Genomic DNA, 13,751 nt, shown 5'->3' on the forward strand with positions numbered 1-13,751 from the left:
GGTCCTGGGATCGAGTCCCACCTCTGGCTCCCTGATCAGCGGGGAGCCTGCTTCTCCCTCTACCTCTCCCCACTGCTTGTGCTCTCTCTCTTCCTCTGTCAAATAAATAAAATCTTTAAAAAATTTTAAAAATCTCAAACAGACATGGGTGCTCCAAGGACTTTAATCATGTGATAAGTAATAAAAGGAACTGGTATTAACCCCATGGCATGAATGTCCGCAAGGACTCTATTTCTTTAAAACTAGAACATGCCTAAAGATTAGGCACCAAACTACAAACAGGTATTTACCTTCCTATTATACTTTGTCAACCCTGCACTTCTGAAGCCACTCACTGTTTCCTCCAATGACAGACATGCCTTTATTCATAGTCATCGTTCAGAGGGTGTTAGGGTTAAATACATATTTAGCAACAAGAAAATGCCAAAATCCTAGGACAACAGCAGGAACTAATAGACACTGCATATCAAGAAATGAAGCTCTCAAAATAAATACTGGGGTAATGAAACTGTCTGCTTTGATTTCGGGTATGACCTTAAGTCATCAACTTCCTTCGCCCTCTCCCAACCCATCGTCCCACTTCAGTCACACACATCTTAATTGATAGGAAGATTTTTTGCTACTTGTTGAAAAACAAATGTCCTCTAAAATTCTAGGAGCCACTTTTCAAGCAGTGGTTTCTGTGTTACACACTCTTACATGCGACACGCAGCTGTGCCGACCTGGAGGCAGCCTGGCACAGTTATGCTGCAATTCTCATGAATGATCTTGGCACTCACTAGGGGTGCATCCACGTCAGTCCCACAATTCCTCCAGGTCTTATCTGGGAAACGGGTATAAATACCCGCCCTTTCTTACCTGACATAGTTGTCCTGAGGTTCATGAAAGAAAATGTAGTTGTCAAGAGAAAAGGCAGTGTTCCTACCAGTGCTGCAGCAGGACTGCTCTCCTAATATGCATGTTAGAGTCCAATTCTTCCAGCTCAGGCAGCTTCTTTGTTCATGCCTTACAGAGAGCTGGCTGTATTGTGTCCCCTTCTGTTGAAATGTGAATACATTAGGTTGTTGGTTAAAAGAATTAAGAACCACACTAGAAACAATGCCTCTTAATAATGAAGGTAAAGATACTGAAGTAAAAATTTAAAAATCTTCAAAGAGGAGGCGACCACCTCCATGCAGTGAGAGCATGACTCCCACTTGTGCTGCCAGGAGGAAGGAAATACAACTCATCCTAATCAGAACTTCTTGGCCTTGGAGCTTTATGATCTGTTTCATCATTTTGGTGTATTTACACTCCTGACTCCCTGAGCTCTCAGTGCCCTGGGTCCCCGGGACCCCATCTCTTGTACTTTCTCTTCATGTTTCCCCCCAAGCAACACAAAAAACTTCTGATTAATGTGAGAAACTTAATTAGCTGAGTGGTAGCTAAAATAGACTTAACTGACCTTTTAACTCTTAAGCTACTTGTTTCCAACTGTAGTAAAATGTTTGTACTCCCTTTAAAGGAAGGCTGTGCATCTCAAACCAGATTTCCCTGTTTCTTTTTTTTTGTTGGGGGGGGGCAGGCTGGTAGTAGTTATAGTGGGGAGTATGATGGATAGAAAACGTTTTATATTCTCATTAAGGTAAAAAGGTATATTCTCCAACAGAAAGGTTCTCTGGTACAAAACTTACTCATTTTTCTATTTTGAATTCTTAGAATGTTAATTCATAACCCACAGTTGATGTTCAACTAATGTTTGTTGTATTCAATCAGCTTGCTTTGGATCAGTCAGGCTGACAGGAAGAAAGGGTCTGCTAGCATCCTCAGTGTCCTGAGATCTGTCCTTAGGTGGTCTCCCTGAGAACATTCCTCAGACAGAGGGTTGGCCATGTCTATGAATCCAAATCCTCCTTCATTTCCCTGGCCTCCAAGACTCCCAAATGAAGAGTGTATCCTTGGATTTGGGGCCACACTTTTTAATTAGTATGTAATGTCTTCATACAGATGTCCTAGGATGCTTTAATATTATTTCTATTATTTCCACCTCTGCCTCTGGGGTTTCCATGTTTTAAAAAAGTGTTGCCACAATATACCTTATTTCTTAATTCTGAGCAACTGACGAAAGATACAAGATACAAAATCCATCTTAACCAGTAAGTCCGTTCCAACAAGAGTTGTAAAACTTTCTGTCTATGTTTTTGGAGATTACCTTTTGACATTAAAATTAAAAAAAATGCATTTTTTTTTAATTTGAAGAATTTTATAAGTCTCCCAAAAAATCAGTAACTTTCTCACCAATTCAGTAACCACTTTACCAATTATTTTTTATTTGTATCATACACATCAACATTTTACAGAAAAAAAGAACCCTTTAATGTTAAACTCCACAATTAATTACATGTTTTCTTCTGATTCTTTTCAATGTAGACACCTAAACTTTTACACAAGTATAATCAGTACATAAAATAATGTTTTAACACTTTTGAATCTCATTTAACGTTTTTCATACAATTTTACATATATCATTTAATGACTATATAACGGTCTACAATAGCAATACCAATATATCAAAATTTACTTATCCATTTCCCAAAACTGGGCTTTTTTTTTTAAACGTGTAAGAATAGAATTGCTAGAACTATCTTGTACAAGTAGCTTATTTTTCTTTTAAATATTTTCCTGGGCATATGCTGTTCAAAGTGCCTTGATCTAGCCAAAAATAGATTGGTTACAGAGCTTTTGTTATATTCATCTAAATAGTTCTTTTAAAAATTACTAATATAATGCTACTGGTATGAAGACACATGAATTTTAAAATGTTTTGCTAATATAATAGCATAAACCAGGTCAAAGTTGTTTCAATTTGCATTTTTAATAGTAGGAAACCTGAATATCATTCCAAGAATTGACTTTTACTTGAATCTTCTCATTTGTACTCTATCCTTTCATAAATTTACTTAGTAAAGAGTAGAAACTTTATGGTTTTACATCTACTTTTTAAAAAATATTAAGCACTTTATCCATGAGTAATCCAATCTCTTCTTTTTTTGTCTTCTTCCTATTTAGTGTACATTTATTTTTCTTTAGTTGATCTCACCTATGCTGCCAATGATATTTCCACTGCCATAAAGTTTCTTTTGTACTACTGGGATGAGAATTGTAGTCTTTTTATTTTTACCTTTATAATCAACATTTTAATTCATACGGAATGAATGGTCTTACCATGTGTAAAGTGGGCCTAATTCTTTTTTTCACACTGACATCCAATTAATCTTTCCACCAGTAGTTATTACATAATTGTATCTTTCCAACTGGTTTATTAAGTCTCAGTTAAACTTCCTACTCAGCATCATAGTATATTTAGAAAGGTTAATTTAGGATTTAAAGGGCAAGGCTCTCATTTCTTTTTCCCTAAGTTAAAAAGATAAATCTTTCCTTGCCTATTTTCCTAATTTGCCACAATTCTGTCAAATTATATAAAGTATCAGTTGGAATGTTAAGTGGAAGTGTAATAAATCTACATATTAATGTCATCTAGTGGCATTCCTTTGGATATGATTTCAAAGACATTATCTAACTTAATCTTCACAATAATTCTGCAAAGTATTATCTCTGTTTTATAGATTGTGAAATTATTTTGATATGTTTAAACCTTAGGATATACCTAATAGAACCACTTTGCCATATTAAAAAAATGCATAAATATTAATACCAATTCATGACTTCTATTTTCAGTAAGCTGTAAATTACTTAAGTCTTTGTTTCATTTTCCTCACATACAGAAGAGCAACAAAAGACTATTCACAACTTATTTTGGTCTAGTAACATCTGCATATTTTCCTAACATGTTCAGATCAAAAGAAACATTATTAAAAAGCATTACTTTGTTAAAACTTAGCCAAATTCTGCTTCCATGAGCTCCTTAGCTCTAAACTATATTTATTTCTAATTAATCCTTATCTTCACATTTCCCTGATCTGAGTATAAGCTGAGAGACTGGAGTCTGTCTGCTCTGCTTCCCCCGAAATGCTACATGGACTTTCATGAGCGTCTTCTCCTCCTGCAGCGCCTGCACTCCTCTAACAGTTAATGTTATCAGAGACTTCAAAATCCTGACAGCCTGGATTCCAACATTGGCTCTTCCACATACCAGACCCTGGGCAAATTATTAATAATTGTCTTTACCTCTTCTTTAAAAACGTATTCAATACTATCAGCCTTACAGGGTGTTGAGAAACTGTAACTAGAAAGCACAGGTGCCTAGCACATAAGTAAATGCTCCATTTCAGAACGAAAATTGGCTCTGGAGGGCTCTCTTCCTATAGGAGTACCATTCAGAGGAATGGAAACAGGAGACTGAAGGGGGAGGCAGTTTACCTCTTCTGACAACCCCACAGGTTTTCACTACTGGAGTACAACAGTTTTGACTTCTGATGGCTCTAGAAAAAAATGTTTCTGTTCTCTAGATAACAGTTGAAAGGCAGAAGTGATCATGGAGGCAGTCATCTCACTAACTGCGAGGTGAGACTCAAGGGAGACTTGGTGAAACCCTCCTTCCATTCACTCCTATCTGTCATAGTCAGTGCTGCTAATTAAAGTGGTAGTGCCAACAAGGTGGTAGATCTCACCCTCATGAAGAAACCTTGGGAAATCTATGGATGGCTTTGAAAAACCACCAGTATCCCAGGTTAGAAATGCCTCACTCCATCTCTTCTTAGGAATTTCAAAACAGCCAATCTGCAGACCTTTTCCTGGGGCAATATATTTTTTTCTTTTGGCCTGAGTTAGTTGTTGGAAGTTCTTTTCTTTTAGGTGCCAGCACAGGGCTCTGCAGAAATTTTCTGAAGTATTAAACCAGAACTAATCTGACCCCTAGATTTCCTTTGGGTCAAATTTCCCAAGAATGACCTCTTCAGCGACCAGATGAACAATCCACCACTTTCTGTAATACAGAAGATTGTGGTGGTGTCACTGCCTCACCGGTTACAAGGGTCAAGTAGGGGAACTGAACTGCACAATGTGTTGTAAACACTAGACCTTCACAAATAAAGGATCATCCAAAGCTAATCTTTTAACAGTTGGCACTTGCATAAGTTGCTATTGCTACCACTGTGTCTGTACATTTATATTACATACAAAGACCCACATAATTTACTGTATGTGTTTAATTATTCAGAGGCAGTAGCAACTAAAATAATTGCAAAAGTAAATAAAATATTCCTTAGATATTATTATAGACTAATAAAATCTGAAGGTCATTAGCAGACACATATTACATCCCTTTAAGCACATTTGCTAATATAGAACCCTCACTAATACACCCAATACTAAAATAAAACTAACCTTATCCAATAATCAATCAGTTACTGATAGATTAACAACGACATCCAATGACTGAATGTCTCAAACAGAATTAAAGACAACATCTGCATAGTATTTATCATATAACCAGTTCTAATTAATCATATAGGAAATGGTCCTTTAAATGAAAATATTCTGATGCCAGGATGCAGGCCCAAAGTAGCATTTCCAGTTTGCTTTTTTCTAGTTTTGAAGGTGCTTCCCTGGGCTTTCTAGGTTTTTACTTCATCAGAGGAGTCCAGTTTGGCCATGATTATATTATTGGTTCCAGGAGCCTCTGGTTGTTTATCATCACCATCAAAGATAATGTCTTCTGGATTCGGAGGTGGGGGGCAGAATTCTTCATTGGGAAAGATCTCCTGGAAAAGCGTTTCAGCTTGCTTGACTGCATGCTCATTTCCCAGTCCACAGTCAGGCCCAGAGCAGACATAAACATTGGAAGGTAAGCCATTATATGAGCTTCTGCTGATTCCCGAGGAATCTCTCATATTAAAATAAAGAGCCCACAAGAGTCTTGGCTTTGTAAGTTCTTCCTTGTCTATTTCTGTTTCAGTAAATGGGGTGAATAATTTCTTCACTACTAACTCTAAGTCTTCTCGTGCTGTTTTAGAAGATGAACAGGTCAGATGTACCAGATAGGTGTCTTTCATGCACGTCATGGTTGAAGAACATAATTCAGTGACACGAACAGCACATGTTCCTGATTCCACTGGAGGCACTACCAAAATGGAAATTTGCTGATCTGAATCTGCCTTTAGTATAGACTGATCTGTAATGAGCACTGCCCTGGAGATCTGCTTATACTGTATATTTGAGCATGTTTCCTCAGAAAGGTAACTATCCTCCACAATAAAATATTTAGCATTTATTCTTTGACCTAAGTGATCTATAATTGCTTTACATCTTCCAGATTCTTTGTCAACTACAAGGCATTGAACTTTATGACGAAGACAATAGATTCCACCAAAAACTGCACACATCCTGCAGAAACACTGGGGAATTTCTCCTTGCCCATACAAGGGAAATAAAAAGGGAGTGTTGCCAAACCGTCCAAGACACCGAAGGAAGTTTTTAGTTGCTTTAAGGCCATCTATTGTACTGCAAGATGATTCTGTCATTGCAATTGAGTGCAGCACAAAATGTTGGAGATTGGGGGTTAATTTTTTAGTTTGTAAGTACTCTGAAAATGAGCATTGCACAAAAGCCTGGTATTGATCAGGATGTTGTTCATAGTCTAAACAAAATGTAAGAAATTTCATCAGTATCCTCTTTTCAACCATAGTGAGTTCTTTGCTATTAAAGACATCTGCTCTGGAACAAGGCACCTGTTCTACTTTTCCTTCACGAAATGCAAGAATCCTAGTGACGTTTTTAAATTCTGCATAACGACTAACATTTGATTTGATTAAGAGATCAATTAGCAATCCTTGAGAATACAGCAGCTTTGATACCAAATCAATATTAAACCTCCTGCTTTCTTTAACTATTTGAGAGTAAGTAATCTTATTTCTCTTTGGTTGGTCAGTGTTGTCTTCCTCTATAGGCTTGTTTTCATCTTTATCTCCATCTGAAACTGTGTGTATACAAGTTTTATCTCCACAATATTTTTCTTTTGCCAAGGTGTCCTCAACATCAGTTACTTCTAGTGAAATTTCTCCATCACTTTTTGGAGTGCCTTTGGCAGGCAATTCATGGCCAGTAGCATATAATGAATGTGTTTCTTCAGACAAGCATGCAGAATCCAGAGGTTTAGTGGTGGTACTAGATGTTACTGAGGAAGTATTTTTCTGCAGAGCATCAGTCTCTTCAATATTGTCATCAATATCCTGACTGGCATAACAAAAAACTTCTATGTGTTGAATACTTTCGTCCTTCTTGCGAAGAGTGATAGCTTCTTCTGTTTCATGGATCAGGCCTTGCCATGAGGCAGTACTTTCTTCCACAATGTCACTGTTTTGCTGATACTCCTTCAACCAGGAGAGCAATCCCGAAAAGCTGAAACTTGCCCAGTTTCCTCCATAGTAACTTCTTGAATCAAGATGCAGAACCCTCTGGCCACTTCTTGAACACGCAGCTGCAAGGATGGATTCGGGCAGACCTGTCCCTATTATGACCACATCGAACTCTGTGGGAAGACTGTCCGCCATTCTGGGAGATAAAGCGTCTGGTGACAACTGCCGATAAAGGAAATGTGTGTGAGTCTAGGCTGAGGGCTCAGCTGAGATGTGAATATGCTGTTATAAAATCTCTCCTTGTGTTATTCCAGGTCATCCCAGAAGTACTGAGGTTGCAGGAACTAGCTGTTTACAGTTACCCTTTCTTAATATTGTTTTCCTTATAGGTCAGTAGCATAAAAATATGATAAAGTATATCTAATCACATCTGAGAACACTAAAACGGATGTGTGGTTTTCATTCCTGCATTTCATCTTAGCAGTAAATGTCAAAATGCATCACACATGCATTTGTGACCGGAACTCTTCTCTGAAAGAAGAAAATTCAAGAAAGAATACAACTGTAAACAATATTAAGAGAAAAGTAATTTCATGCAACAGCAATTACAATTACTCCACTGGAGTCTGACTTGTTATCAGGACATAAGCCCCTAGGAAAGCAAATCATTAAATGCTTTCTTACATATTTTCTAATTTCTCAAAAATGAACAATAGAGATTTACCCCCCAAAACCACGCAATAATGAGGAAGGGACATCATGATGTCCCATAAAAACAAAGAATTTTCATAATATAATTCTGTAACTTTTGCTTTTAATAAAATTAATATTTGAATAAAACTATACAGAACTGTGAGCTTAGACTGTAAAAAATGTGTGGTTCCACCGTGTTTATGGAAACAGACTACATAGTATGTGCCCATTGTCATGAAGAGGAATATTTCTGTGGCCAATTTAGCCTGTGGGTGATTTTAGAACAGCCGAATGAAGGCATTTCCATGCCACAACCACCCGTAGGATCTCGTGGTAGCATCGTGAGACTATTTCAACTGAATTAACCAGCCAGATTATTGCAAAAGGATTATTTCAGTAAAACAACTAGCATTTTGAGATATTTAGGTGCAAAAAAAGGTCTACTGAAGGGAACATGCATTTTTAACGAATCTTTATATGAATGTACATAAGTACATGTGTTTTTTTAGGTATAAGTTAAAAAGGAAAATTCCTATCTTTGTAAGTTAAAATATCTTAACATAAATAATACCTGCTTCTAAAATCCAAGTGAACATAGAGTGACCTGCATTTTGCCAGACTCTGGCTCTATGACACTGAATCTCTGTATCCCACGATAAAGCCCCGTCTAATCATCATCCTCTGCTAAGACTAACATGTTGTTTGCTGTTTTTGAAGGGTAGGAGGTAGCAGTGAAGAAAGGCCCTCCCATTAACTTCTGGCATAATACTGGTTATATGCCATACACAGAACCTTTGTGTGGCGCTAGGTGTGGCTAGAGGTGCAACAGCCAAGGGGGTAAAAGGCATACTCACCTGGAAGTCTTTAGGCTAAGGCACTATACACACCACGTGAAGGGGGCCTTTCTATCAGTTGTCATTGTGCAGTTTGAGGAAGAGTTCTTGGAGCATTAATTTTCTCTATCATTACACTTATTGAAATTGACATCAGTACTAACTGGGCCTGCCTAGGCTAAGATGACCAATTAGCCTGGACATTTGTAAAATAAGCCATTCAACCGAAAGTTGGATTAAATTGACTAGTTCACTGAACAAACCAACCAGTCAGTTTAAGTGAAATGGCAATCTTGACAGTCCTGTCTAGTCAAAGCCTCTGCCTCAAGAATATCAGAGATTCTACTTGTTTTCAGCATTTCCTGAAAAAACAGGAAATGAGCACCGATGAGGCAGTTGCGTTGCCTACTCATACATGTATGTAAGTATGTCTGCATTACTTAATCCTGCCTTCTTCTTGCAGGGTGTGCGGAGGAAGACAGAACCCAGGAAGGTATATGAAGAAGCGTAACCCAGCATGCGCTTATTCTTGGCTCAGGAGATAGAACAGAGGATACAAGCCATAGTGCTAAAACCAGGCACCTTCTAACCCACAGATATCAAAAGAGTCCTCAAAATACCAAGCACATAGGACAGAACAACCTTAAAGAACATTTAGCTCACTCCCCAATAAGAGATAACAAAATTGACTGCAGGTGGGATTAAGTGCCTGGGAAAGTCCACACAAAAGGTTAGCCAGGCAACAGAGTAGAACCCACTCTTGTGTCAGGAGGCCACTGGGCTTTCCACTTGATAGGGCAGCCTCTCCAGGAACCCCTAGAACAAGCAGCCACTTCTGGCATTTTTAAATGTCCTCCCCCTTCAACACTCCATGGTTAGTTCTTGTTCAGGGAAGCACCCTCCCTTCCGTTGACTTTAACCCTTATCTAGAAGCACAATCCTTAGAATTTACTTCAAGCAAAGAAATTCTTAATCTTGGCTAAGAACTTTTTCAGTCCATCATAACCCCACTACTGACTTGTCTCCCAGGGCTTAAACAAAGTCTTTGAATCTCTTACTCCGGAGTTTCCACCTCTAATTTAAAAACAGGGATAAAAGCATGGTTGAAAGCAATAACTATATGCCCAGAGCAACAGAGCAGTCTTCAGGCGAAACAGCGTGTGTGGTGAACGTTTCTAGAAGTCTTAGAAAATCCCTTCTGACTAGGATCGGACCTGAGCAGGAAGAACTGAAGGAGGAAAAAGCAATGGAAGGAGACGCAGCAGCAGAATGAGGTCACAGAGAAAAGAGATGAGGAAGGGGGTGAATGCTGGTACTAATAAAGAACTCAACATACCCTTGTTTTTAAACCCCCAGGCCCAGAGTCCAAATAGAAACAGAACTGTCCAGCACAGAAAAAGCACTTCTTGGAAATACGAACTTTCATGTCTGTGATCAAACACCTGTTGCCCAGCCCAGGGAGCATTACTGATGACACTTTGGGTTTAAACTTCAATCATCCTCCTTAAATGAAAGCTTAGCCCTGCCCAAAAAACCTTCCTGACAGGTATTTTAAATTAATATAACGTGTATAAGCACATAGCCATCTATATCACCACCTACATACACTTAAGGCCCCCTCCCAAGTTTCAAATCTTTGTATAAATAAAACTCTCAGATTGCTTATTGACGGGAGGAAAGTAGTATTAGACTATTGGAATCATTGAGTCAATCAAATAAATGAAATCATGATTTCTATGACAATTTTGTTTCCTTCAAAACACCAAAAAGTTAATTATAACAAATATCATAATGTTTGGGTTTGCCACAACATAGGAGGTTGGGGGAATAAGACAATTTTATGGTAATGCTACAAAGATTTTGTTCTTAAAAACCTGCCAAGATAAAAGCAGTAATAAATTATCAATATATTTCTTTTTTCAAGGAACTTTAAGACCTGAGAAATACACATTCCTATTTCACATCTTGTGTCAATGGAATTCCTGGAGCACACACAGAAAGATAATTCCCAAGCTTAGAAAATCACATCTTCAATGATACATCCTTCACAATGATCATCCTTCAAAATGTCAAGTCTTAGTGAGACTTGAATCGTCCACAGGATTAGGAGTATTGTTGAAATAAATGTTCAATTAACAATCAAATTCTACTTTAATGAAATCTACTGGCTGCACAGCCAGTTATTTGTCCATCTAGGGTGGGATTCTCTGAGCCAGCTGTAATCTCACCTCAGATTTCGGTGTGCTGGAACGACTAAGGAGGAAAATACAGTAGAAATAGCTTATAAGGCCACATGCCGATTTGCATTTCTGACGACCCGAATGAAGCTCTTTCACTTCCTAGGAAGCATTCAAAGGTTTACATCTGCTAATAAGCAAAATTAAAGAAAAAAATTACACACACTGCCACTCTGCTACCAAGAGTATTGAATTAAATCTCTTCTCATCACCCTCTCCAGCCTTCATGAGTTAGTTTTCTTGAATCTGTTGACTCTACAGCCCCTCGTTTCTTTCCTTAAAGTGTAAAGCCGCTGTTTCGTGCCCTGTTGAATTGTATTAGGGGGTGAAAACAGAAATGAGACGAACTGGACAGCGGACGGAGGGAGTCAGGGAGGAACTGGGGCCAAAGCCGGGCTGGGGTTTAGGGCCGGCTGCGGGGAGAGAAGTGGCCACAGGGACAGCGCCGAGGCCGCCGTGGGGCGAGAGGAGGTGAAGCAAAGAGGAAGGAAAGCCATGCAGCTTGGGGTTGACGAGAGGAGGCGAGACTGGTGCGGGCGCTGAGCTGCAGGGCGGGTTGGAGATGAGGAGCTGAGAGTGGGCTGGGTGGCAAGGGGACGCACAGAGATGGTGGCAATGCAGGGAATGGAAGTTGGCAGAGGGGAGAATGCTTCCTCCTCCCAGCCCAACTCACCGAAGAGGCTGCTGCTAAACCCGTCCCACACGCAGCCCACGGCGTCCCAGACCCAGCCGTTCCTCAGGCAGGACACGAAGGTAAAGGTGACCCCGAAGAGGGAAACCAGCAGGTCACTGAGGCTGATGTTGACCAGCAAGAGGTGGGTGGGAGTGCGGAGCCGCTGGAACTTGTAGTAGAGGACGAGCACCAGCAGGTTGTTGCCGACGCCCAGCAGCCCGATGGAGCCGAGCAGCAGCGCCAGGCGCTCGTACGCGCCCGGGCTGAAGAGAGGCGCGGGGCTGAGCGTCCCCGCCGGTCCCGGCCCCTCGGCGCCCGCGGCCCCGCCGCCCTCCCAGTGGCCCTGGCCGCCGCTACGGTTTCCCGAGTACATGGCCCGGCGCCGGCGCGCTCGACGGGCGAGGCGCTCAGCCTCCGGCGCGGCCCGCGGCGCGCTCCGCACTGGGTGGGGCTCCAGCTCCGCCGCCCGCTCGGGCCATTGTGCGTACCAGGGCCGCGACGCGTCGCCCAGGACCGCCCTCCCCTACCCCTTCCGCCCGGCGCGCCCCCGTAGCCCCGCCCCCTCCCGCGAGCCGCGTTCCCGACACGCCTTGTAGCTCCGCCCCCTACCTCGGCTCGTCGCGTTCCCGCCGCTCCCCGCGCCTCCAGCCCCCTCACTGGCCCCTCCCCCTGCCCCGGGGGGCTTTTCTGCCGCGCCCCTCCGGCGCGTCCTCGGTTTTGCTTGCTACCCTGGCCGCAGACTCTCCGGGCCCCTGCACTCCTACCCCGGGTGTGCGCGCTCGCGTGCACGCGCGAAGGGCCAGCGGGGAGGAGAAGTCGGTGGGGGCGCAAATCAACCGCAGTGGCTCCCCGCACCCCGTCTTCCTGCACCCAGCTTGAAAGCATCGCACCGGTGCACCCATTCACTCACTCACTTGTGCAGTCACTCATTTATAAACATTTATGAGCGCCTGCATCTAACATGTGCTAAGAAGAAGGTGGGTGAGGGCCTTCCATCTTGGGTCTCTCACCTTCCCGTGAAGCTGTAATAACCCACCACTGGCGCGCAATGAGACTCACATCTCACACAGGTAACGTGAGCCCCAGGCTGGATCCCGAGGCCTGCCGACGTTGTCCTTCCCGCCCTGCTCCAAAGTAGCGGTAGTCTGTTCTATTACTGAGGCCTGCCAAAGCCCTTCACTGGAGGTGACTGTCCAGGCTGTGCCCTCAAAGCTTCAACCTAAATCTAGCAGGTATAGAGAGGTAGGTGCTATATTTAGAACAGCACACATTTTTCCACTTGGCCTTTTCCCCAGTAGCGATGAAAATATAGTACAATTCAAATATAGGTTGTGAACGTGATCACAGTCTGTAAGGGCCGTGCCGCTGTTCCTGCATAGCCCCTAACAAGGTCCCGAAGGAGGACCACAGTCCGGGCCAGACCTGAAGGAGACTCTGGGAACTGGTGACTAACACGGTGTGGAAGGGCAAAGGAATTGTCCTCTATGAGGGTGTTTACCCTTTTCACCTCTGTTCAAAAGACCAGTAGAGAATGACTAGCTTCACTGAACCCCCATTCTAAATTCCCTGGACATATAGAATCAAATAGGGTGGGGTGATCTCTCCACCCTGGTGCACTGAGCAAGAGCTGAACAGCAGTGTGTTCTGCCCTCAAAACCTTGATTTGTCTTTAAAGATTCCAATCTGGATTTATCATCTATGAGACTAACCCATCCACCCCTTTAAAAAATTCATTTAATTTTATATTTTAGATGTACGGAACCATTTAACGAGTTCTGCATGTTTAATGTTCACTGTGTTTTCAACACACTTCCTGCCCAGTCTACAGTAAGTTCTCAATAAATATTTGTTGAATGAATAAAGAAGGACTCACTATATTTTCTCTAAAGCATTCTTTCTTTCTTTCTTTCTTTCTTCCTTCCTTCCTTCCTTCCTTCCTTCCTTCCTTCCTTCCTTCCTTCCTTCCTTCCTTCTCTTTCTTTCTTTCTTTCTTTCTTTCTTTCTTTCTTTCTTTCTTTCT

At 41.5% G+C, this 13,751-nt stretch overlaps 2 protein-coding genes across 4 annotated transcripts in view; both read right to left on the minus strand.

The window, feature by feature from the left end:
- Positions 1-12,194, minus strand: part of OPN3 (opsin 3) — a 45,026-nt gene extending 32,832 nt beyond the window's left edge. The window contains exons 1-2 of one of the 2 annotated variants that reach the window (XM_035010941.1): positions 11,732-12,194; positions 7,743-7,826 (exon numbers count right to left, since the gene is read on the minus strand). In XM_035010941.1, the coding sequence (XP_034866832.1) occupies positions 7,786-7,826; positions 11,732-12,104 (414 nt within the window). In that variant the 5' untranslated portion in view covers positions 12,105-12,194 and the 3' untranslated portion in view covers positions 7,743-7,785. Of the gene's footprint in view, positions 1-7,742; positions 7,827-11,731 lie in introns of those variants that run through there. The other variant, XM_035010940.1, reaches the window with a different exon arrangement.
- On the minus strand, positions 3,399-11,917 carry CHML (CHM like Rab escort protein). Of its 2 annotated transcripts, none has more exons than XM_035010937.1 (2): positions 11,732-11,917; positions 3,399-7,517 (listed from the first exon to the last, which is right to left on the minus strand). In XM_035010937.1, the coding sequence occupies exon 2, from the start codon at positions 7,488-7,490 to the stop codon at positions 5,556-5,558; it is 1,935 nt and encodes a 644-aa protein (XP_034866828.1). In that variant the 5' UTR covers positions 7,491-7,517; positions 11,732-11,917; the 3' UTR covers positions 3,399-5,555. The 2 variants fall into 2 exon arrangements, with proteins under 2 accessions (XP_034866828.1, XP_034866827.1); XM_035010936.1 differs by lacking the exon at positions 11,732-11,917 and adding an exon at positions 11,050-11,306.
- Positions 12,195-13,751: the final 1,557 nt, after the last annotated feature.

Source organism: Mirounga leonina, unplaced genomic scaffold, assembly GCF_011800145.1.
Source record: "Mirounga leonina isolate KUSES-001 unplaced genomic scaffold, KU_Mleo_1.0 Mir_154, whole genome shotgun sequence".
Taxonomy (NCBI): Eukaryota; Metazoa; Chordata; class Mammalia; order Carnivora; family Phocidae; genus Mirounga; species Mirounga leonina.

Excerpts from the sequence above, each read along its gene's own strand:
- CHML (XM_035010937.1), bottom strand. The coding sequence starts at position 7,490 with ATGGCGGACAGTCTTCCCACAGAGTTCGATGTGGTCATAATAGGGACA.